This window comes from Natrix helvetica, assembly GCF_964273705.1.
Source record: "Natrix helvetica genome assembly, chromosome: 4".
Lineage (NCBI taxonomy): Eukaryota > Metazoa > Chordata > Lepidosauria > Squamata > Natricidae > Natrix > Natrix helvetica.
In genome coordinates this window covers 171,696,988-171,721,572 of record NC_138550.1, presented here as the reverse complement: position 1 = coordinate 171,721,572, position 24,585 = coordinate 171,696,988, and the positions used below count along the sequence as shown (strand labels likewise).

At 55.7% G+C, this 24,585-nt stretch overlaps 1 protein-coding gene across 1 annotated transcript; it reads left to right on the top strand.

The window, feature by feature from the left end:
* Positions 1-159: 159 nt before the first annotated feature.
* Positions 160-23,726, top strand: LOC309391956 (casein kinase II subunit alpha-like). The gene is made up of 14 exons (XM_081952835.1): positions 160-322; positions 2,305-2,557; positions 9,870-10,005; positions 15,410-15,521; positions 16,289-16,390; positions 17,588-17,638; positions 18,402-18,461; positions 19,347-19,430; positions 20,205-20,315; positions 21,340-21,441; positions 21,914-22,014; positions 22,125-22,273; positions 22,532-22,621; positions 23,161-23,726. Exons 3-14 carry the CDS (start codon positions 9,905-9,907, stop codon positions 23,274-23,276), a joined length of 1,179 nt encoding a protein of 392 aa, XP_081808961.1. The 5' UTR covers positions 160-322; positions 2,305-2,557; positions 9,870-9,904; the 3' UTR covers positions 23,277-23,726.
* The last annotated feature ends 859 nt before the right edge of the window (positions 23,727-24,585 follow it).

The following is a 24,585-nucleotide window of genomic DNA, read 5'->3' as shown; positions in this document are numbered from 1 at the left end:
GTCCAGAAGCTCCGCAGGACCAGCCGCAGCATCCCTCTCTATGGCCGAACCGAGCGGCCAAACCACCCTTTTGGCCGCTCTGCCACGTCCCCGCCCTGCTCTATGGCCTGGAAGCGGAAGCTGCCCCCTGGCGGCCCGGCGGGGAAGCCCCCTCTTCCTGCCGCTCCCGCTCGCTCGCGCTCCTGCCGCCGCCACCGCCGCCATCTTGTCTCCCCCCGCGGCGGGCTGAGAGAGGCCCCCCTCCCCCAGGAGCGGACCCGGGAGAGACCCGCCCGCTCCCCTCCCCCCGTCCTCGTCGCCGCCTCCCGCGCGGCCCGGCGAGGTAAGGAGGGGCCGAGGGGGGGGCGCCCGGGAGTGGCGGCGGGCGGGGCTCTGCCGGGGGGGGCCGGGGGTCTCCCCCCGGCGCCCCCCGGCCCCCCGCAGCGAAGGGATGGGGAAGGGAGGCCCGGCCGTTGAATTGGGGGGGGCGAGGGGAGGCTGAGGAGGCCTCTTCTGGGGGGGGGAGAGTCGGGGAAGGCTCCCCCCGCAGAGGGGGCTCTTTGGGCGGTGGGGGCTCCCCCTGGAGCAGAATGAAGGAGACCCCCCATCCAGTAAAGGATCCCCAAAAATGCCTCGAAAGGGGAGGGTGGGGGGGTCCCCAGGCCTATGGGGTCAGGTCTCTGGTTGGGGGGGGGCAGAGCAGAGCTTTCTGGCCTTGTCCCCCCTGCCTCCCCCCCAATGGGCATCAGACACGAGAGGGACCCCAACGTTTGTGCCCCCCTGCCCCTTCCTTCCCCCCACATTCAGCTCTGGGGGTGAAGGGAGCCCCCTGGAGGGACCCCCTCGATCAGCCCAAGTCCTCCTGACACCCCCCCTCCCAAGCTGTTCCCCCAGGCGGAAAGGGGGGTGGGGGGCTGCTTCCTGCGTGGGAGCTGTGCCCACCAGAATGCCCTGCTTTGCACCCCTGCCAAGTCCTAGTGGGCTTTGCTTGGTTGGGCTTGGAGCCTTGGCTTGCGTGGATGCAGTGTGCAAACCGTGTCCTGGCACAGAGTGCGAAATGCCCGTGAAGGCCCATCTCCAGACCCCCAAACCCCCAAGAAAGCTTCAGTTCCTTTGTTTGTTTTGAAATCGGGCTGCTTCGGTTCAGGCCCCTCCTGGACTGAGGGACATTTCATGACCCAACTAGGCAACATCATCAGTCATGTCTCCTTCCTTCCTTCCCTCTTTCCCTTCCTCGCCTTAGTGCTCTCTGAGCCTGGCGGTTTCATGGCAGATGTTCATTACCTGAGCTAGGTAACATCATCAGTGGTAGAAAATTCAAATCCTCCTTCCTTCTAGCACTGATGATGCTACTTAGTTGGGTCATGAAACATCTGCCAGAAAGCAACCAAGTTCAGAGAGCACCAAGGACCCCACAGTCTTCCTTCCTTCCTTCCTTCCTTCCTTCCTTCCTTCCTTCCTTCCTTCCTTCCTTCCTTCCTTCCTCCCTCCCTCCCTCCCTCCCTCCCTCCCTCCCATTCTCTCCTTCCTGGAAATTCCAGGGCTATTTTCTTTTGAAGCAGTTGGCTTTATAAACATTTAGATCAGGGATGCCCCCCTTTGGCATCTTTAAGACCTGTGTTGCTGGGGGATCCTAGGAGTTGGTCCACAGGTCTTAAAAGTGCCGAGGTTGGATATCCCTGGTTTAGATTGAGCTGGTCCTTTTACATCCTATCTGTGTACCTGAATGAAAAGAAGGACGAGGGGTGACCCGGTAGTCTTCCATGAGTTGAAGGGCTGCCACTAAAGAAGAGCCAGTCCACCTTCTCTCCAAAGCCCCTGAAGGGAGGCAGGACAAGAAGAAGCAACAGATGGAAACTCATCAAGGAGGGAAGCAACCTGGAACTAAGGAGGACTTTCCTCACAAAGAGGACAATTAATCAGTGGAACCTCTTGCCTCCAGGAGTCGTGGGTGCTGCATCCCTGGAAGCTTTTAAGAAGAGACTGGATAGCTATCTGTCTGGAATGGAGTAGGATTTCCAGCTTGAGCAGGGGGCTGGACGAGAAGAGCTCCAAGGACCCTTCAGACAGAATAGCATTCTGTATCTAAGGTTTATGTCCTCCACGCAGCCTCCTGGACCTATCTAGCTCTTGGGCCCTGCCCGGAAGAACCTCTAGGGCTCCTACCACCTTGTATTCTCCAACAGCTACTTGAGAGTGGGGCCTTCTGTCTTTAAAATTGTTACCACAGCCACGTAGCCGTTGGTACAGAGCATCCGGGGTGTAAAAAACAACCGTTTGGGGAAGAATATGAAAATTACAGAAATTATCCCTTCTCTTTTTCAGGAACGGGGCGATGCTATAACCGGATGCCTGGGTCCTCGGAACCGCCTCTGTTTCTGCCCCCGTTGTGCCGGATGGAATCTGGCCGCTGACGGCGTGGGAGCACCCCTGCCACACCTTCCGAGCACCGGGTGGCCAGCCTCGCACCCCTTCCTCCCCCCCTCCCCCCCTGGAATGCTGTATGTGCCTTGCTCTGCCTCTCGCAGGACAGCGCCCGGTGGCATTGGGGCAACCTACTGAAGCCGGCACGCTCAAGGTACTCTTCGCTGCTGCTGCTGCTATGGGCTCCTTTGAGGCCACCTGTCTTTTCTCCGGGAAATTTGGGGACCCGCGTTTGGGTGCAGAGGTGAACTCGTTTGTACAGGTAGTCCTCAACATATGACCACAGTTGAGCCCCAAATTCATATGAGACATTTGAGGGAGGTGGTGGAGGTGGCGGCTTTCCTGTTTAATGATGCCAAGTGGGGATGGAGCCCATCAAGGGCCTTGTCTCATTGCTTGTCATCAGGGAAGGGGCTGTTACTGTTTTTACTCTCTTTATACAGGTAATCCTCCACCTACAACCACAATTGTATGCAAAATCTCTGTTGTTAAATGAGACAGTTCTTGACTGAGATTTGCCCCATTTTAAGCCAGTCACTTCAGCACCAAGGACCCCCCAATCCATCCTCCATCCCTCCCTCCCTCCCCCCCTCTGCAGTGGATGGATCTTAATCAGACGCAGGAGAAAGTTGGCTGTCCCTTTGCCCTTGTCTCCTGGAATCCCCTCTGCCTTCTCATTGCTCCCTCTGCAGTTCTCGGAGCAGCAGAGCCCAACCTCTTGCCCCATCAGGTAGGGCGGGGGTTGCAGCCTCCCACTCCTCTCCCTCTGGAAGGATTTGGGTAGTAGTTTTCACTCCTTGGGGGCAGATTTGTTTAGAGCAAGGAGGTCCAACTGTGGCCACTTAGCTGGCTGGGGAATTCTGGAGGTTGAAATCCACAAGTCTTACATTAGCCATGGTTGGACACTCTTGGTTCAGAGGCTGGGAAAGCCCCCTTTGTGGGGAATGGAAAGTTAGAATCTACGTTGAGCATGGGGTTGGATTGGGTGGCCTAAACGTCTTTCAAATTATGTATTCTTCGTAAGAGGCTGGAGGCGCATGCAGCCACGAAGCGCCTGAGTGTGGAAGGGTGTATCGCCTAGGCTTAATTGCACAGAATCTTATCCGATTGGTGACCTTGAGGCCTGTCCTATCACTCTGTGGTAGATAAGCTCAAAAGCGCTAATCTATGCCAGCTATTATTATGCCAATGTCGGCTGTTGTGTTTTTCCTAACTTTCTTCGGTTGCACTCTTGACAAAAGGCAGATGCTGCGTTTTGGCCTAGGGAAGAAAACGGGGACTTAGAAGAAAGTTTGTGGGAAGTTTTCTTCCTCTTTCCTTTTTGTTTGTGCTTTAGATTGGCTCCCTTTGAATCTGTGTGTATGTAACACGCAATCACGCATGTACGCTGGTGCTTTCTCTCCTGTGGGAATTCCTGGGAACTTGCTGTCCAAATGGAATATAATCTTAAGGTGGCAGATTCCTTTCTGGAGCATCAGCTGTGAATGGGTTTTAGAGTGGGTTTCGGACACTGCTGTGTCACTGAGTATCACCGCAGCCGAGAAGGGGCTTTTTGGGGTTCCCATCAATCCGAGGAGTGGTGGACAATTTCCAGCTGTTAGAGGTGCAGGTTGAGGGGGTCTGTGACAACTCTCCACGGGACAGGAGTTACACTAACATCGAAGAAATAGTGGAATGGACTCATTAAAGAAAGGATGACAAGAGGGGACAAATTAAAATGATTTTAAACTATTTTGAATCATTAAATTGAATTGTTGACTTTTCCCATAGCAAGTTGTCCCAGGCGGCTGTTGAGCAGTCCTGGTGTTTCTCAGGGCTGAACGGCGTTTCAGGTACCCTGGCAGGGCCCTTCCTTCGACCCAGCACATCCAGGGGCTGGTCACAGGTTGCTTTTTCCAAAAGGCAACTGGACTTCCTTGCTTTTTCCTTGAAAATGTTTTCCTTCTCAGCCAAGAAGCTTCTTCAGTTCTGACTGAATGGTGGGGATTGGAGGAATTTACAGTGGCACCTCGGTGCTCATCGTAAAATTGATTGCGGGAGGCACCAGGAGTACCAAATAAAATTCTCCCTTAAGCAATAATGTAGAGTCCCAAAGCGACCGACAATGAGAAGTTCTCGCTTGTGCGTTGAGTATCCAACCAATGATGAGTAACGGGACAAAACTTTGCCGTTGGAATATGTTGGGTACCCAATTCAATGAGTTTCAGAGCAGTTGAGTACAGATAGTCCTCGCCTTACAACAGTTCACTTAGCGACCGTTCAAACTTACAGTGTCACTAAAAAAGTGAATTATGACCACAGTTCACACTTATGACCGTTGCAGCATCCCCAAAGTCATGTGATTTACATTCAGATGTTTGGCAAGGGACCCTGGCATTGTCCGGCCCTTTGGGGCAAGGAGACCTTGTGGCCAGGAGGGGAGAAGGAAGAGCTTTTCCTGGGGGGGGGGGGTGTTTCGGTTGGCCTCCCCCAACCACCATCAAAAGCTTATTTTGGATGAGCTTTGGCCTTGTTGTGTTGCAATGTAATTTCATTTTATTGTTTTAGTTGATGTATTACGCCTCGTACATTTTTGCAAGTTGCCCAGCTACACACACACACACCCCCCACACACCCCTGTAGACAATCCAAGAAACAAAGGACAGGAAGGAAGGCAAAGACAGGGTTGGCCTTCCAGCCCTTTAGCCTGGGCTGGCCGGTATGGCTTGCAGCCTCCTCTGGGTGGAGGAGAAAGGCCCGATGCCCTAAGAGGGGGATCTTTCCCTTGCAAAGGATGCTGTAGGCTCCTCTTCCAGGGGGAGGAGGACTCTGGGATACTGGCTGCCCAGGCCATGCCTGGGGGCCCTTCCGCTTCCGCTTGGCACAGCAGGGCTCAGAGGGGGCTGCTCCCACCCCCCTCACCCTTTGCTCTGGCCCACCCAAAGTGCCTTTCAGGCGTCCTCCAACAGCAGCGGCAGCAGCAACAGCAGCCGATTCTTCTCTTCCCCTGCGTCGCATTCTTCCAAGTATTGGGGAGGGCAGATGGATTGGAGGGTGGTTCTTCAGGTAATCAACCCTCCCAAATCCTCCCACCTGCCAAGGGCAGAGGACCCCTTGGGGGAAGGACAGAGCTCCCAAGAGCTGCTTACTCCAGCTGGAATGCAGCTCAGCAGAAGCTGTGTGGAAGTTCCCCATCTCAGCAGTCCTGGGGGAAATCACTGCAGGGGGCACACGGGGGGCTGGGGCGGATCAGGTGGCATCAGAAAAGGCCCCTCAGTCACTTATGGATTGGATTTTTATGGATTTATTGGATTTATATGCTGCCCTTCTCCCAAAGGACTCAGGGCAACGTGCAACATTAAAAAACACACATCCCAAAAGTTAAAAGGAAATTAGGTAAGTATCCAAAGAAACAAACCCAATTAATACAAAATTAACAGGCCAGGCCGGCTTGCTGGAAGAGCCAACTTAGGCTGTGATCCCTCTTCCCCTCTTGAGACCCTCTTTGCGCTGGGAAATCCCCAAGGGGCCTCCCCCCCCCTTTCAAACCGTTTCTCTTCTGGCCCAAGAACTTCAGAAGCTTTTTGAAAGAGAAGGGAAACATTTTCAAAGGAAAAAAGGAAGACAGTCCAGTGGCCTTTGGGAAAAAGCACCTTGGGGGCAAGCGGGACCTGTGAATCTCAACAGGCCTGGGCTGGGAAGGGTTGCAGGCTGCTTCTCTGGCTGCAGCCCTGCCGAAGCCTCCCTCCCTCCCTGCTGGGTTTCCTGGTTCTGCAAGCCCTCCTCACCCCCCCCCCTTCACACACACACACACACACACAGCCTCAAGGCAGCGCCTCTTCTTGACTTAAAGGGCCTCTGGGCGGAGAGAGCGGGCAGTGGATGCTGGAGCAGGCTGTTCAGGTCAGGCAGCCTCCTTGCAGGCCTCCTGAGAAGGGAGCCAGCTGCACAGCTACTTCCTCTCCAGCCTGAGGGGGAGTTGCTGCTGGATCTTAACAGAATAACACAGTTGGGAGGGTCCTTGGAGGTCTTCTAGTCCAACCTCCTGCCTAGGCAGGAAACCCTATACCGTTCCAGACAAATGGCTATCCAACATCTTCTTAAAAACTTCCAGTGTTGCGGCATTCACAACTTCTGGAGGCAACTTCTGTTCCACTGATTAATTGTTCTAACTGTCAGGAAGTTTCTCCTCAGTTCTAAGTTGCTTCTCTCCTTGATTAGTTTCCACCCATTGCTTCTTGTTCTACCCTCAGATGCTTTGGAGAATAGTTTGACTCCCTCTTCTTTGGGGCAACCCCTGAGATATTGGAAGACTGCTATCATGTCTCCCCTGGTCCTTCTTTCTCTTAAGCTAAACATACCCAGTTCCTGCAACCGTTCTTCATAGGTTTTAGTCTCCAGTCCCCTAATCATCTTTGTTGCTCTTCTCTGCACTCTTTGCAGAGTCTCAATATCTTGTTTACATCGGGCTGCATTCCTAGCGTGGGCTCCTCTGAAGAGGAGTCCCCATGGAGAGAGACCAGAGAGGAAACGGGTAGACCCCTCCTCCCTTTGCCAGGCTTGGCCGGACGGGAAACAGCTTGGAAGGGAGTGGTCCTTTCGTCCCTCCTTCCTGGAAAACTCAGGGCTCGACGCACTGAAGTAGTGGCCACCAGGGACCGGAGCAACAGAGAGGACCGGGGGGGGGGGGGGGCTGGAATTGTGTGCTGTCTGCATCCCATGGATGGGGCTTTGCTTGTTTGCACAGCCCAGTTGCTGGCATACCGTGGCCCGGTGCCCGTCTGCAGACCAGAGATTGGGGATCCCTGGCACTAACGGGGCTTCCCAGGGAGGCAGATCTGGGGAGCAGCCAAGGCTGAAGCCCCAGAGAGCTGCCCCCAACTGCTGTATCAAAGCTTGTTCTGGACCATTAAGTCCTGCTCTGTTTCCCAACCTTCCCTTTCCAAGCAGCCCCCAATCCCCAGGGGATGTTGGGGTTTCTGGACCCCTGTGCGGCTGCCTCTGTGCTCAGGAAAGCCCAGCTGGACTCAGACTTCCCTAGGAATCCCTGCTGATGAGGTGCCTTCCGGGGCTTTCCCCATCTGAACAGGTTTAACAGGTGGGGACTTTAGCTCCCAGAATCCCCCAGCCGGCATATTATATATATATATATATATTATTTTATTTTTTATTTATTTCTTGGATTTCTAGACCGCCCCCTCTCCCGAAAAGGGACTCGGGGCGGTGTACAGTCGATGCAGATAAAAAATACAATCATAAAACAATTAAATACATTTGGATGGAGGAGATAGGCTGTACAAGAAATAAATATATTCTAAAACCCTAAAAAACATCCCCAATTAAAACCCAAACCCAATTAAAATAAATCCCCGGGAGACAAAACTAAGAGAGTGCCAGGCCAGCTGATTGAAATAGGTGAGTCTTTAATTTTTGACGGAAGGAACGGAGGTCGGTGGTAGTTCGAATGTCGGGGGGGAGGTCATTCCAGAGGGTTGGGCCCATCACAGAGAAGGACCTACTCCTAGGTGTCGCCCGCTGGCACTGCCTAGCGGACGGCACCAGGAGGAGTCCCTCCCTGTGTGAGCGGATAGGTCGCAGGGACGTGTGTGGTAGGATGCGATCCTGCAGATAACTAGGTCCTATGCCATGGAGCGCTTTAAAGATGGTAATCAATACCTTGAAACGCACCCGAAAGGCCACAGGTAGCCAGTGCAGCTCGCGCAGGAGAGGTGTTACGTGGGAGTAACGTGTACTCCCCATGATAACCCGCGCGGCTGCGTTCTGAACTAGCTGCAGTCTCCGGATGCGTCCCAAGGGAAGCCCCATGTAGAGGGCATTGCAGTAGTCCAGGCGAGACGTCACCAGCGCATGAGTGACCGTGCGCAGGGCACTCCGGTCCAGTAGGGGGCGCAATTGGCGCACCAGGCGAACCTGGTGGAACGCCCCCCTTGCCACGGCTGCCACATGGTCCTCCATTGACAGCCGGGCATCAAGGAGGACGCCCAAATTGCGCGCCCGCTCCACAGGGGACAGTTGTTCGCCCCCTATGGCCAGCGATGGTGTCAGCTGGCTGAACCGAGGTGCCGGTAGCCACAGCCACTCAGTCTTGGAGGGGTTGAGTCTGAGTCTGTTGTCCCCCATCCAGACCCCGACGGCTTCCAAACACCGGGACATCACTTCGACAGCCTCGTTGGGGTGGTTTGGGGTTGAAATGTACAGCTGAGTGTCATCAGCGTACAGGTGGTACTCAACCCCAAAACCACGGATGATCTCACCCAGCGGCTTCACATATGCGTTGAACAGGAGAGGCGAGAGGACCGACCCCTGCGGCACCCCACAAGTGAGTGGCCTCAGGGACGACCTCTGCCCCCCTGTCAACACACATTGCTTCCGGTCGGAGAGGTAGGAGCCGAACCACCGCAAAACGGTGCCTCCGACTCCCATCCCCTCCAACCGGCGCAATAGGATACCATGGTCGATGGTATCAAAAGCCGCCGAGAGGTCTAATAGGACCAGGATAGAGGAACAACCCCTATCTCTGGCCCTCCAGAGATCATCAACCAACGCGACCAAGGCTGTCTCAGTGCTGTGCCCGGGTCGGAAGCCGGACTGGCGTGGGTCTAGATAGTCGGATTCATCCAGGTGTCGCGGAAACTGCTGTGCCACCACATTCTCAACAACCTTCGCCAAAAAGGGGAGGTTGGAGACTGGACGGTAGTTAGCTAGCTCCATTGGGTCGAGCGAAGGTCTCTTGAGCAAGGGTCTCACCACCGCCTCTTTCAAGGCGGTTGGTAAGTATCCCTCACCCAATGAGGCGTTCACCAGGCCCAGAAGCCAGCCTCGTGTCACCTCCCAGGCTGCCAGTACCAGCCAGGAGGGGCACGGGTCCATCAAACATGTGGTGGGTCGCAGCCGTCCACGCAACCTGTCCAAATCCTCGGGGGCAACAGAGTCAAACTCCTCCCAGAATGGTCTCTCAAGACTCGCTGTTGACGGCTCGTCTGGTCCACTGACGGAGGTCCATCCGCTCCGGATCTGATCGATTTTGTCCTGAAGATATTCCCCAAACTCCTCTGCTCTTCCCTGTAAGGGTGCCCCCCGCGTCCCCTGCGATAAAAGGGAGCGGGTCACCCGAAACAGGGCGGCAGGGCGGTTATCCGCGGACGCAATAAGGGCGGCACAATGTCTACGCTTGGCCACTCTTATTGCCACAAGGTAAGTCCGTAAATAGGCTCTTACCTGTGTTCGGTCAGATTCGGAGCGTGAGGACCTCCACCTGCTCTCTAGACGTCTCCTGTGGCGCTTCATCACCCTTAGCTCCTCAGTGAACCAAGGTGCTCGGGTGGGTCGATGCCGCAGGAGAGGTCTCAAAGGCGCAACCCGGTCCAAGGCCCCAGTCGTCGCCCTATTCCAAATTTTCAGGGGGGGGGGCGGCAGCCTTGTTCTGCATTGTTTGTGCAGGTGATTAATCTCCTTGCTTCTTTCAGGGCAACCGTGGTTGTGGCCGTCACCCTGGGACAGCATGTCGGGCCCGGTCCCAAGTCGAGCGAGGGTCTACACGGAGGTCAACACCCAGAGGCCTCGCGAATATTGGGACTACGAGTCACACGTGGTGGAATGGGGGTAGGTGACGGTGGGGGCGGCAGAAGGTTGGCCGGGTGCTCCCCCCCCCTCCCAATCTCTCCTCCTCCCCTGTGGACCCCTGAAGGAGCAAAGCTTTCCCCCCTCAGTTTGTGGTGGTTTGTTTGCCTGGCCTGCCTCTCCCGGGCTCCCAAGACGGGCCAAAGGACTAAGAATATACACCCGAACTACACCCTGTTGTTTCTCTGTACATATCTTTGTTTTTATTTTATTTTGTCCTGCTTCTGTAGTGTATACAACAACATTGTATTTTAATGTTTAATGCATTCAAAGTGAGGGTAAAGTTATTCTCTTCTTTCTATCTCTCTGCGAAAGAAGGACGAACCCCCATAAATTCTAAGATTGGGAGTTGGCCAGGCTGGCTTCCTCAGAGACCCTCCAAAATGCTCCTTGCTTTGCACACACACACACCCAAATCTCCACTGGCATGGCTGTTCCAAATAATTTCTGGCCCCTGTATTTATCTTGCCCCACCGCCATTTGCCCCACTGAGGTGACCCTGAGTGGCCTCAAGGACTCTCTGGAAGGGAGGCAAATGTCCTTCCCTTCCCCACCCCACCATCCAGTCAGAGCTGAAGAAGCTTCTTGGAAGGGAAGCAAAACGTCTTCCAAAGAAAAACACGAAGGTCCAGTTGCCGCTTGAGAAAAGCCCCCTGGGGGTCCTTGTCGATGCCAGGGGCCAAGGCTCCTGGTTGACAGGAGAAGCCTGCAGGATGGGGGGGCGAGGGTGGGCTAAGGGGACAAGGTGGGCGTGAAGGAGCCCCAGGGAGCTTGGGGGGGGGATTTTCAGGGGTCTTATAGACCCGCAGAGAAGCTGCAGAGTCCAGGGAGTGAATGCCACCCAGCGCTCTTTAAGACAGCGCTCTCCAACCTGTGGGCTGCAGCCCCCTAGTGGGCCCTGAGTGGTTTGCAAGCACGCGCAGGGACACACACCTTCACTTGCACAAGCAGTGGGCGAGCCCATGCGCTCCATTTGCACACGCTAACACACACACCACACACACCACCGGTCCACAAAGCCGGAAAGGTTGGGGAACTCTGCCTTAAGACCGGCTGCCGTTTGGCCAGAGCCCCTTTAGCAGCATTTTCAGTCCTTTTCTTGGGGGGAGGGGGGAGGGAGTTTGCAATACAGGTAGTCCTCACCCTATGACCAAAATTGAGCCAAGATTTCCATCACTAAGCAAGAGAGTGGTTAAGCGATTTTTGCTCCCATTTTATGATATTTCTTGCCACCGTTGTTAAGTGAATCACTGCTATTGTTAAGTTAGTATCAAATCAAATCAAATTTTATTTGATTAGCCGCACCCTCTCCAGAAGGACTCGGGGCGGCGTACAATTAAAACACATAAAAATATACAAATATAACAATACATAAACATATAAATATGCATGTGCAAGGAGGAGGTAAACAAATGAATAAAATAGCATTAAAATTTCAATTTAAAATCCCTCAATTACAATATAAAATACACAATTAAAAAACCCGTCAGGAGCGATATGATAAAACTATGGTTGAGCCAGGCCAGCTACTTGGAAGAGGTGGGTCTTAAGCTTTACGCGGAAGGAGCGGAGGTCAGAGGTGGTCCTGATATCAGGGGGGAGGTCATTCCACAGGGCTGGGCCCATCACAGAGAAGGCTCTGCTCCTAGGCGTCGCCCCCCGACATTGTCTGGTGGACGGCACCTGGAGAAGTCCCTCTCTGTGTGAGCGAATTGGTCGTAGGGATGTATGGGGCAAGATACGATCCCGCAGGTAACTAGGTCCTGAGCCATGGAGCGCTTTGAAGATCGTAATCAAAACCTTGAAACGCACCCGGTAGACCACAGGAAGCCAGTGCAGCTCGCGCAGGAGAGGTGTCACATGGGAGTACCTTGTACTCCCCATAATCACCCGCGCGGCCGCATTCTGGACCAACTGAAGTCTCCGAGTGCATCTCAAGGGAAGCCCCATGTAGAGAGCATTGCAGTAGTCGAGGCGAGACGTCACCAGCGCATGAGTGACTGTGCGTAAGGCATCCCGGTCCAATAGGGGGCGCAATTGGCGCACCAGGCGAACCTGGTGGAACGCCCCCCTTGCCACGGCTGTCACATGGTCATCCATGGACAGCCGGGCATCCAGGAGGACGCCCAGATTGCGCGCCCATTCCACGGGGGCTAGTTGTACGCCCCCAATGGCCAGAGATGGAAGTAACTGGTTGAACCGGGGGGGCGGAACCCACAGCCACTCCGTCTTGGAGGGGTTGAGCCTGAGTCGGTTGTCATCCATCCAGACCCGTACGGCTTCCAAGCACCGGGACATCACTTCGACGGCCTCGTTGGGGTGGTTCGGGGTGGAAATGTACAGCTGAGTATCATCAGCGTACAGATGATATCCCACCCCAAAACCACGAATGATCTCACCCAGCGGCTTCATATATGTGTTGAACAGGAGCGGCGAGAGGACCGACCCCTGTGGCACTCCACATATGAGGGGGCTTAGGGTCGACCTCTGCTCCCCTGCCAACACACGTTGCGTCCGGCCGGAAAGGTAGGAGCCGAACCACCGCAAAACGGTGCCCCGAACCCCCAACCCCTCCAGTCGGTGCAACAGGATACCATGGTCGATGGTATCAAAAGCCGCCGAGAGGTCTAATAGGACCAGGATAGAGGAACAACCCCTATCTCTGGCCCTCCAGAGATCATCCACCAACGCGACCAAGGCCGTCTCCGTGCTGTGTCCGGGGCGGAAGCCGGACTGGCGCGGGTCTAGATAATCATTTTCCTCCAGATGTCGTGGAAACTGATAAGCTACCACACTCTCTACAACCTTCGCCAAAAAGGGAAGGTTGGAGACAGGACGATAATTGGCCAGCTCCGTAGGGTCCAGAGAAGGCTTCTTGAGTAAGGGTCTCACCACCGCCTCTTTCAAGGCGGCCGGGAGAGACCCCGCACCCAGCGAAGCGTTCACTAGGCCCAGGAGCCAGTCACGTGTAACCTCCCAGGATGCCAGTACAAGCCAGGAGGGGCATGGGTCCAATAAACATGTGGTAGGTCGCAGCCGTCCACGCATTCTGTCCAAATCCTCGATGTCAACCAAGTCAAACTCCTCCCAGACTGGTCTCTCAAGACTCGCCATGGACGTCTCGCCCGGACCACTGAAAGGGACCCAATCCTTCCGGATTTGAGCGATTTTATCCTGCAGATATTTCCCAAATTCCTCTGCTCTACCCTGTAAAGGGGCCTCCCGCGGCCTCTGAAACAGAAGGGAGCGGGACACCCGAAACAGGGCGGCAGGGCGGTTCTCTGCGGATGCAATGAGAGCGGCACAATATTGACGTTTGGCCGCTCTCAATGCCACAAGGTACGTCCTTAAGTGGGTTCGTACCTGTGTTCGGTCGAATTCGGAACGAGAGGATCTCCAACGACTCTCTAGGCGTCTCTTGCGGCGCTTCATCACCCTTAGCTCCTCGGTAAACCAAGGGGCCAGGGTGGATCGTTGCCGCCGGAGAGGCCGCAAAGGCGCCACCCGGTTTAAGGCTCCGGTGGTCGCATGGTCATTAAACAAATCCGGCTTCCCCATTGACTTTGCTTGTCAGGAGGTCACAAAAGGGGATCAGGGGCACTGCGACCGTCATAAATACGAGGCAGTTGCCAAGTTTCTGAGTTTCTACGTGCCCTTGGAGGTGGTGCAACGGTTATAAGTGTGAACAATGGTCATGTCCCTTTTTAGTGCCGTCGTAACCTTGAGCGGTCACAAAAGTGATTGTAAGTTAAGGATTACCTGTACTTATGTGATAAAATATAGATATTTCGTAACCCAGCTAGGTCACGGCTTCAGTGCTAGAAGTGTTGGGAGTTAGAGGGGCAAAGTTCCCTCCCTTCCAGCACTGATGATGTTCCCTAGTTGGGTGATGAATCGTCTGCTTGAAAACAGCTCAGCTCTGGGTTCGCTAGGACTCCATCCGGAAAACACAGCAGACTGAAGAGGAAAATATGCAGGCACAACAACGGAAAGAGGGAACGGAGAGAGGAGGAGGAGAGGAGAAAGGAGAGGGAAAGAAGAAAGGGAAAAGGAGAGGAAGAAACGGAGGGGGAGTAAGAGTAGGAGAGAGGGTGGGAGAGGGAAGAAGAAGGGAGACATGTGGGAGAGGAAGGGGAGGGAGAGGAGGAAAGAAGAAAGGAGAAAAGGAGGGAGGGAAGGGGGAAGAAGTAGGGCTGTTGTAAAATAGGTTTATGGGGTGGTAGAAAAGCAATCTTGATTATATTATTAATTGTAGGGGAAGAAAAACATAAATGTTAAAAGATAATACACATTATTAATAACAGTTATGAGATTGTATTTTTTTTTGAATTTTTTTATTGTTTTAATTAAACAAAAAACACACACAAAAAAAATCATTCTTCGTTACATCTTCCCGAAAGCATGTCGATTGGTTGCAAATAAATTTTGTGTGTTACTACCACAATCATTCTTTATACTTCATTCATATTGGATTGTACATTTTAAATCAAAGATCTTTATGTATTTTACCATCAATGTACCATCATTCTCATTTAACTAGAATTGTTTAAACGTGCTTTTATCTAGAATCATTTATAACCACATACTGGCATTCATTAGCTGTTTCTGTAATTTCACCAATGCCAACGCATATAAAATCATTAAACATTATCCATTAACATTTCATTATTGTTATTGTAGTTATCTAACATCTTTATAATAAATCTAGACATAAATTTATTAATAGAATTTAAAAGTACCCAGGAGAGATTACATCTTTATAACAAAATCCAAAGCAAAAAAGTATTAGTAAAATTGATAAATCTTTTTTCCAGGTCCCAAGTTATAGTTTATACCCAAATTGTTTTTACTAATTAAAGTTATTATTTCACTATTATTATCATAATGGATTATCTGTTAACGAATAAACATTTTAAAAGAACAAAAACATTCTATAAGCATTTACAAAATCCTACTTATTAATCACCAAGGATTAACTAAGTTTTTAATTATCAGCATTCGTTGTCAACCTGTCTCTTTCCAGTAACGAAACAATCTTACCACTTTAGCCAGATGTTGCGTCAATTCTCTTATTAGAAATAAAAGTAATAAACTTTTTTCAAAAGCAAAACAAAACAGCCCAGCCCAGAGAGCGCCAAGGCCCCTCCCTCCCTTGGACTTTTTCAGGGGTTTTTATTGGGGTGTAATCAGGGCACCCTAAATCCCACTCTAAGGGCCTAGGGGGGGGGGGCGGATGCCAAAGGCAGCCAGGAGCTGTGGGTCGGGACGGGGCAGCAGAGAGGCGTTTCTGCCCCTGGCTGACTGGCTCTGGGGCAAGGGGGCAGCCGTGCCAGGGAGCCGGCCTCCAGGCAGCTCAACCCCCTCCTCTTCCCCTCCATTTCCACAGTAACCAAGACGACTACCAGCTGGTGCGGAAACTCGGGCGTGGCAAATACAGCGAAGTCTTTGAAGCCATCAACATCACCAACAATGAGAAAGTGGTGGTGAAAATCCTGAAGGTGTGTCAGTCGGCGTCTTCCCGGTTGAGCGTTGGGGTGTCTTCTGGTGTGGAATGTCCCTCCTTCACCCAGGCCATGGGGGCCCGGGGGGGGATCCAGGTTCGAGTCACCCCAACCCTCACCTTCACCCCCCAGTGGGGCTGATCATAACAGCGCTTCTGCAAAGGACGGAACAGAATAACAAGAATGGGAAGGGGCCTTGGAGGTCTTCTAGTCCAACCCCCTGCTCAAGCAGGAGACCCCAGACCATTCCTGACCACTGACGTGTTGGAGCATTCACAACTTGGGAAAGTTTTTAAGAAGAGCTTGGGCGACCGAAAGTGACTGGATGCCAGCAAAAGCTTTAAACCGGCCTGGGGAATCTGCTGCTGACTGGGAGCCCCCCCCCTCGCCCCCCCGCCTCCTGTCGGCTTGTATGTTGTATAACATAAACATGTTACACCTTTTCTGCTTGTGGTCTTGCTTTACAATAGGTTTACAATAGCAGGTTGAATTGATTTGCCTGATAAATAAGGAGCTCTGCGATGCTTTGAGCTCTGTGCAGGGGGTGGGTGGGGGGTTGCAGGTGCTTGTTGCCTCTGAGCAAGCCCCCTCTGCCTGGATCGTTTCAGGGCTGCTGCCCTGGAGGGGAGGCAGAGAAGCAGCAGCCCCCATGACTTCCTGGGCTCTCATGGCTGAACGGAGCCACAGGCGGGGGGGGGGGGCTGAGGGGGGCTGAGGGTCCGGCAGAAGCCGAGCGGTAACCACAGCTGTGTCTTTTCTTTCAGCCAGTAAAAAAGAAGAAAATAAAGCGTGAAATTAAGATCCTGGAAAACCTCCGAGGGGGCCCAAACATCATCAACCTTCTAGACATCGTCAAGGACCCTGTGGTAAGGGGAGGGGAGGGGGGGGGTTTTCTGAATCTCCCCCACCCCCACTGCAAAGCACACACACACACACACACACGCACCGCCAAGAAAAAATGGGAAGGCGTGGCTTTCTAGTGCCCGACTGGTGGCAGGGAGGAGTCTGGTGTCCTCCCTCCCTCCCTCCCTCAGCCTGGGACTTAAAATAGAATAACGCAGCTGGAAGGGACCTCGGAGGTCTTCTAGTCCAACCCCTTGCTCAGGCAGGAAACCCTACACCAGGGGTGGCGAACCTTTTGGCCCCGAGTGCCCAAATTGGAACGCAGGCCCACCGGCGCGCCAGGAACCCGAAGAGCAGCTGGCGACGGTGCCCTTGCCCACAGAGAGGCCTCCGGGTGCCATAGGTTCCCCATACCAGCCCCACACCGTTTCAGACAAAGACGCCTGCTCTGTTGTGGCTTGCTGGGCTTCTCCCTGCGACTCCCTAGTCCTCGACTTACAACTGAGCCCAACGTTTCCCTTGCTAAGCAAAACTTCAGTGAGTTTCCCCCATTTTATGACCTTGCTTGCCAACATTGTTAAGTGAATCCCCACAGCTCTCAAGTTAATAACACGGTTGTTAAGTGAATCTGGCTTCCCCAGGGACCTGGCTTGTCGGGAGTTGATCCTCTGACTCTGGGCTGCTACCATTGTCATAAGTACGAGTCAAGGGCCAAGCGCCTGAATTTTGATCCTGCAACAGTCGTAAGTGTGAAAAATGGTTGCCTTTGTATGGTTGACGTAGTAATGGTCACTAAATGAACCATTGTAAGTCGAGGACTCCCTGTAATGCCCCTTCCTTCTGGCTCCAGGTCAGGCCCCAGTTCTGACCCACAGCCACCGGACTCACACTTACGACTCAGACTCAGAATGACTTCGCTGTAAGTTTATTTCGTGGCCTCAAAGGGTCACCTCCTCCTCCTCCAAGAGACCCTCCACAAACATGGCTAAATAAGTAAATAAAATACAATGTGACCCCCCCCTCCCCTCCCTAACGGAGACCAGACCCAACTCAGGGGCCCCCCAGCACTGCATCCAACTCCCTGCCCATCTCACCTCCGCTTGCGGGGTCCCCTGGAAGAACCAGCACGACCCACATTAAGACAAGCGAAAGGAAGGAGGGAGCTGCGGCTAAACCTCTCTTTGCCTTTCTCTTCTGCCCCGGACGGTCTGGCCCTGCAGTCTCGGACCCCCGCCCTGGTTTTTGAACATGTCAACAACACAGATTTTAAGGTGAGGAAGTGGGTATGTCTTTGGGTCTTTGGGGCAATGGGACTGGACTTCAACTCCCAGAATTCCCCAGCCTGTGCTACGCTGGGGAATGCTGGGAGTTGAAGTCCAGGCCTCTTAAGGTTGCCAAGGTGGCTTGGAGCCCGTTTGGCTGCTTCACTGTTTCCTGAACTGGGAGGAAAGGCTGCAGGGGGTGGGGGGGTCCTTGAGCTGGCTCAGATTTCACTCCCAACCTTCCCTCGCTTGAGTCTCAGCGCTGGGCAGCGGCGGAGGGAGAGCAGAGCAAGGGAAGGAATGATCCCCCCCACCCCCAAGGAGAGGAGGCAGCCCTGGGCGGGAGGCCAGCGGGAGAGGAACGGTGCCCGGAGCAGAAGGGCCCAGCAGCCTTTGCAGGTTCTGAGCGCCCCAGGAAAGCAAAGCAGGCCTCTGGGCGGACTTCCTCTGGAGGATTTCTGGACCTCCAAGGTCCCTTCCAGCCCTTGGAGTCTATGGTTTCTGCCCCGCAGCCTTGAGGAGAGCAGGGCCAAGGTGGGGGTGGGGGGAGTGCTCCAGGCCAGAGCTTTGCAGGTGCAAAAAGCTTGGCTCTCAACCCTAAAGTGTCCTGGAAACGGTCCTAGAATCGTGACGATGGCTGGGGCCGTTTTCCTACGCCGGGGGGGGGGGGGGGGGCTCTTTGCATAGCTGAGGGGGAGCCTGGCTTTTGAAAGGAGCTTCCTGAGCCCAGGGGATGCCTTGCTCACCGCCCTTCCCCTCTTCTGCCCTGCAGCAATTGTACCAGACGCTTTCGGATTTCGATATCCGATTCTACATGTACGAAATCTTGAAGGTAGGAATTAGGCAGCCGGCCGACCGGCTCTGTGGCAAAGCCTCCCCCTGGGGTGGGCGAGGGAGGTTACCTTTCCTACCTGGGCAATCCGGATCCTTACACCGGGAGCAGCCAGGGAGGGTGAATTTGCCCCGTGGCGTTTCCCGCGCCTGGTCCTGCAGCCACGAGGAGTCCGGGAGCTCAGTGAAGGCGAGCAGAGGCTCCTTGAGGTCTCCTGTTCGGCCCCTGGCAGTGCCAGCTAAGTGGCAGCGGATACGGAACAGGCTTGGCAGAAGTGCCACGCTGGGATGAGTTGGCAGCTGCCAACTTTCTAAGCCAGCCTGGTGTGTTTGCAGCCCGTGAGCTCTGCTGGGACAAAGGGTCCTTGGCCAGTCCTTGTGCAAAAAGCTAAACCCAGTTGGCACTGGGCTGGGCAAGTTACCTCTAGCCCTACAGCGAGGGGGGGGGGGGAGCCATGGTCCTTGTGTGACTCATAGGCTTCAGCTCAGGAATTCTGGGAGTTGAAGTCCACAAGTCATAAACCCCTGGAAGCTCTGGGCCTTTTCCCTTCGCTTTCCCCTTCTTCCTAACTTTCCCTGGTGTCACACACACACGCACACACACACACACACACACCCCACACACATGCCCACACGCAAAGGCAGGCTCCCTTGGGCAGCTGGCATTTAGTTGCCTCCCCCCCCCTGCTTGTGCTCCGTGGAAGAGGCCCTCTACACTCTGACCCCACCTGCCGCCATTGGAATGCTTTGCCCATTGGGCTGGGTGCCCCCAACGCTAGGAAAGGCCTCGGGGGGCCTGGGGTTGCCTTTAGGGGGCTCCTGGGGCTGGTGCAGAGTTGAGGGGGGGGTCTCCTCCTCTACTCACCCGCTCTCTCCCCCCTCACAGGCTCTGGATTACTGCCACAGCATGGGGGTTATGCACCGGGACGTCAAGCCACACAACGTGATGATCGACCACGAGCACCGGAAGGTGAGCCCGTTGACTTTGAGGACGAGGTCCGAAGGGTGCACGGAGCACGCTGGAAGAGCAGAGCAGGCCCCGGTCTCCCCCGCTGCCTCGCCTGGGGCGGCAGTCGGCCTCCTGGGTGGTGAGGAGGAAGGCCCGCAGGCGGGAGCAGTTGCTGGGACAGAGCAGGAGGTGCTGCCTTTGAACATCTCTGTGGCCATGGAGGCTCTCCTTCCTCCTCCAGGTTGTCCCAAGTGGCTTTTTCCCCTCCTTCTTCTTCTTCTTCTTCCAAGAAGCCACCGGACCTCCTGGCTTTTCTTGGCTTGGCTTCTTCAGCTGAGCACCTCCGGGACTCTGTGGCCTCTCCTGCGCCTTCTGGCTGCCCAGCCCTCCTCCGGGTGGTCTACAGCAGGGCTCTCCATCCTTGGCCTCTGGTGAGACTGGTGGACTTCAACTCCCAGAATGCCCCAGGACGCTGGCTGGAGAACTCTGGGAGTTGAAGTCCACCAGTCTTAAAAGAGGCCAAGGATGGAGAGCCCTGGTCTGCAGTGGGGGGTTGTGTCTGTGTGTCTGTGTGTGTGTCTATGTGTGTGTAGCATTTCCTCAGTTGTCTGTCCCCCCAAAGTGAACCCAAATGGGGCCAATTTAGCTCCCTGCTTCCCAGTCCTGGTTCCCCGTCTGCTTCCAGACGCCCGTCCGTGTCTCCTCTGATCTTCAGACAGGAACAGGTTGATTCAGGGCTCAGAAGCTTATTTATTTATCCCCCCCCCCGCCCCCCAATCCTGCCGGCTGCTGCAGCTGCGCCTGATCGACTGGGGACTGGCAGAATTCTACCACCCGGGACAGGAGTACAACGTCAGGGTGGCTTCCCGCTACTTCAAGGGGCCGGAGCTTTTGGTGGATTACCAGGTAAGTCAGCCACCTCGGAATGGGGCCTGCCTGGGGGGAGGAGCCGGGGCGGGTTGTGCCCCTTCCCGAGCAGAGGGCAAAGCCGAAGGGTCAGGAGAGCAGCCCTGCCTGGTGGGGGAGAGGGGCAGCCTTAGCTCTGCTCTTCCGCCCCCCGCTCCCAGTTCTCCCAGTCCGGCCGTGGCTGGGAAAGACCCTGTGCCACTGGAAGCGCTGGTACCGCTTTATGATGCCCTGGGAAGGTCACAGGTAGAATCCTGCGTCTGGTTTTGGTCACCAGGATATGAGAAGGGAGAGTGCGGAGAAAAGCAGCCAGGAGGATGAGAAAGGCTGGGGACTAAGATAAGGCTAAGTGGCAGGAACTGGGCAGGGCTAGTCTAGAGAAAAGAAGGAGGACCGGGGGGGGGGCAGGGGGGGCATGATAGCAGTCCTTCAATCTTTGATGGGCAGCCACAAAAAAGAGGGGAGTCAGCGTATTCCCCAAAGCCCCTGAAGGGAGGAGAAGCAACGGGTGGAAATTCAGCAAGGAGAGGAGCAAAGGGGAATTGAGGAGGGACTTCCTGATAGGGAGAACAATTAACTTGTGTGGAACAGAAGTTGCCACCAGAAGTGGGGATTGCCCCATCGCTGGAGGTTTTCAAGAAGAGGCTGGGCGGCCACTTGTCTGGGGTGGCCTAGGGCCTCCCGCTTGAGCAGGGGGTTGGACTAGAAGACCTCCGAGGTCCCTTCGCACTCTGCTGCTCTTCTGTGTGAAGAAGAGTCCATGAGGCCCGAATCTCTTGGGGAGAGGGAACTCTCGGCCGGAGCCTCTCTGGTGGCAGAAGGACCTTCCGCCCGAAGTCTGGAGGGTCCCTTGTGCCTATTTGCAGGGAGAGGAAAGGGGGACGGGGGCACCAGAGACGGGGTGTGTGATGAGAGCTTCCTGAAGGCTAAGGGCTCCTCGTCCCCTGCCTGGGCTCCTGTTAGGGGGCAGGCCTCTGGGTCTCTGCCTGTCCTGCCGCTGCCCTCGCCCTGCTCTCTCCTGCAGATGTATGACTACAGCCTGGACATGTGGAGCCTGGGATGCATGCTGGCCAGCATGGTCTTCCGTAAGGAGCCTTTCTTCCACGGGCACGACAACTACGACCAGGTGAGGCCCCCCCGGCTGGAAGTGGTGCCAGTCTTGCCCCGGCCCCCCCTTCCCTTGGCAGCCCCTGGCTTCCTGCTCCTCCCCCAGGGCCCCCTGCTCCCTCCTGCCTCCTGCCCACTCCAGTTGGAGTTTTATTTGGGGGGGGGGAGGCCTTGAACGGGAGCCCCGTCCTCCCTGTGCACAGAGGCAGGGGCTGCTGGACTCGCTGCGGAGATCCTCCGTCCTCCAGGCCTCGGTTGACCCAGGGGGGCTTTTCCCAGAAGGCAACTGGACCTCTGTGCTTTCTTGCTTCACAAAATGCTTTGCCTCTTGTCCAAGAAGCTGCCTCAGTTCTGGAGAAGTTCTGGGGCTTCCTGGGTCAGGAGGAGAATGTTTCCAAGGGAAACAAACAGCAGGAAAATCCAGTTGCCTTCTGGGAAAAGCCCCTTCAGGGCGGAGGCCAAGTGACCCCCCCCCTCTGCTCCTTCCCCAGCTGGTGCGGATTGCCAAGGTCTTGGGCACCGAGGACCTCTACGACTACATCGACAAGTACAACGTGGAACTGGACCCCCGCTTCAACGACATCCTGGGCAGGTGGGTGAGCGGGGACCCCTCCCGGGCACCCCTCCCTTTGGCGGGCCTGGGTGTGTGTGTGTGAAGGGCACCTGTGGGAACCTCTCCCCCTCTCCCTCCCTCCGGGGCAGGCATTCCCGCAAGCGATGGGAGCGCTTCGTGCACAGCGAAAACCAACACTTGGTCAGCACCGAGGCCCTGGACTTCCTGGACAAGCTCCTGCGTTACGACCACCAGGCGCGGCTGACGGCCCGCGAGGCCATGGAGCACCCCTACTTCTGTGGGTAGCAGCCTCAGCCGGGTTCCCCCGCGGACCTCAAGCCCCCCTTGGATGGAGCTGGGCTGGCTGACTCTCCCTCCTGCAGAGGCCCCCTCTGGCCAGCCCTCCTCTCTCTCCGCTGCCCTCCCGCCATGTTCTCCTGCGCGGACTCAGCTGCCCCCTTCTGGGTGCTGAGCAGGCAGGGGGTCCAGGGAGCCATCCCCCCACCTGACTCCCCCCTGCTTCCCCCTCCCTCCCCCCTCCTCTCTCTCTGCACAGATCCGATTGTGAAGGACCCAGCCAGGCTGGCCTCCTCCGCCGTCCTCTCCTCATCTAACACACCTGTCAGCTCCTCCAGCATGTTGGCAGGTAGGCACCGTGGCTGTGGCCGGGTGGGGGATGCCAGCCGTAGCCCTGGGAGGCTTAGCTCCTGCGTGGTCTTCATCCAGGGAGAGCACGGATGAGGCCTTGGCTTCCCAGGCAGCCTCCTTCACCCCTTCTTTCCTCCTCCATCAGAATAGAGCTGGAAGGGACCTGGGAGGTCTTCTAGCCCAACCCCCTGCTCGAGCAGGAGACCGTTGGCTGTCCAGCCACTTCTTTAAAACCTCCAATGTTGGAGCGCCCACAACTTCTGGTGGCAAGCGGTTCCACTGGTTAATTGGTCTCATTGTCAGGAAATTCCTCCTCAGTTCCAGGCTGGTTCTCTCCTTGATTGGTTTCCACCCGTTGCTTCTTCTTTTCCTGCCTTCAGGCGCTTTGGGGAATAGGCAGAGCCCCCCCCCCCCGTCTCCTTTGGGGCAGCCCCTCAACTCTGCCATCGTGTCACCCCAAGTCCTCCTCTTCTCCAGGCAGGCCAGGCCCATTTCCGGCCCCTGTTCTCCCTTTCCCTTCCTTTTCTCCCCCTGCAGGAATCGCCTCCATGTCAGCCTCCCAGCCGATGGGCAGCTTGGCCGCCTCCCCCGTCATCGCCTCTCCGAATGCGCTGGGCTCGCCCGTCCCTGCGGCCGCCGGAGCTCAGCCCTGACCACCGGGAAGCCACCTCCGGCTTTGAGCACCGCCGAGGCCTCCGCCGTGCCCTCCTCCTCCTCCTCCTCCTCTCCTCACCTGCCTGCCTCTGCATGGCGCTACTGACGCCTGGGGCGGGCAGGAGGACTGCCGGGCGTGGCAGGGCGGAAGGGTCCCGCCTCTGGATCCCAAATCCTTTTCCTCGTTTGTTTCTGTTGAGTATGTGGAGGAGCCCCTTGTCCCGGCTGCTGCTGCCGCTGCTCTTCCGCCTCCTGCCCTCAGAGGGGCCCCAAGGCAGACTCTGGTCCCAGGCAGAGGCTTCTCCTCCTCCTGGGGGGGTCGGGGGGGGGTTGTGTCGAGTCCCGTCAGCTGCACTCTTGCCATGGGGGTCATGGTTAGTGATGCAACTACAGTGTAGACACCTGAACGGAGAATAAATTTTATTTTCTATGTCCCTAAAAGGGGCAGGTGTTGGGCCCTGCTTCTTCCTGAGCGAGGGGACATTGGGGTCTCCAGCCCCTCTGAAGGCTGGAGGACCTCCACTCCCAGAATTCCACCAGTCTTACAGTGACCACGGTTGGAGACGTCTACCGTAGCAGAGAATGGAAAGGGAAGATGCAATTTCCCTGGTCTGGGGTTCCTGAGGGTTGGGTCCAGGGGAGGAAGCTTCCATGGGGCGCCTGGGGGGCTTTGGGGGACCTCCTGCAGGGCAGGTGGGACTGGCTGAGCCCTTGTCATGCTGGGGAGGAAGGGGAGGCGATGGCCCCTTCCGGTCCGTCAGTTGGAAGCTGGGGCCATGGAAGGGGTGGGGTGGGGGGTTGAAAGGCCACCCGGCCGCAGAGGGGGGATCCCTGGGGGTACCAACCCTGCAGCTCCGGAGGAACCTGGGCAGCAACACGGACCTCCCCTCCCCCAGGTTGTCTTGGCAGCAAATCCGGAGCCTGCCCCTGTCACGAGTGGGGCGCAGGGGCTGCAGTCTGTGTAGACATGCCCCTCCTCTGCAGTCCCCATTGGCCCCACGATTTCCGTGGCCAAAGGATGGGTGGTTTGTCTCATTGCCCTCCGTGGTCAAGTCGGGAGCCGGATTGAAACAAGGGGGACAAACGGAGGAGGGGCAGGGAAGGAGGTCTGCAGAGGGCAGGTGCCACCTAGGATGCTTTAGGGTCTCCAACCGCGGCGACTTTATGGATTCTGGGAGTTGAAGCCCACAAGTCCTAAAGTTGCCAAGGTTGGAGAACCCCCTGGGTCAGGGCACCCTCCCTGCCTGCTCTCGGGCTTTGGGTGTGGCAGAAGCAAATACCTGCGGAGACCCAGTTCATACAGTCGTA

Excerpts from the sequence above, each read along its gene's own strand:
- LOC309391956 (XM_081952835.1), top strand. The coding sequence starts at position 9,905 with ATGTCGGGCCCGGTCCCAAGTCGAGCGAGGGTCTACACGGAGGTCAAC. Across the intron at positions 10,006-15,409 it reads TCACACGTGGTGGAATGGGG|TAACCAAGACGACTACCAGC; the intron begins GTAGGTGACGGT and ends CCATTTCCACAG. Across the intron at positions 16,391-17,587 it reads ACATCGTCAAGGACCCTGTG|TCTCGGACCCCCGCCCTGGT; the intron begins GTAAGGGGAGGG and ends CTGGCCCTGCAG.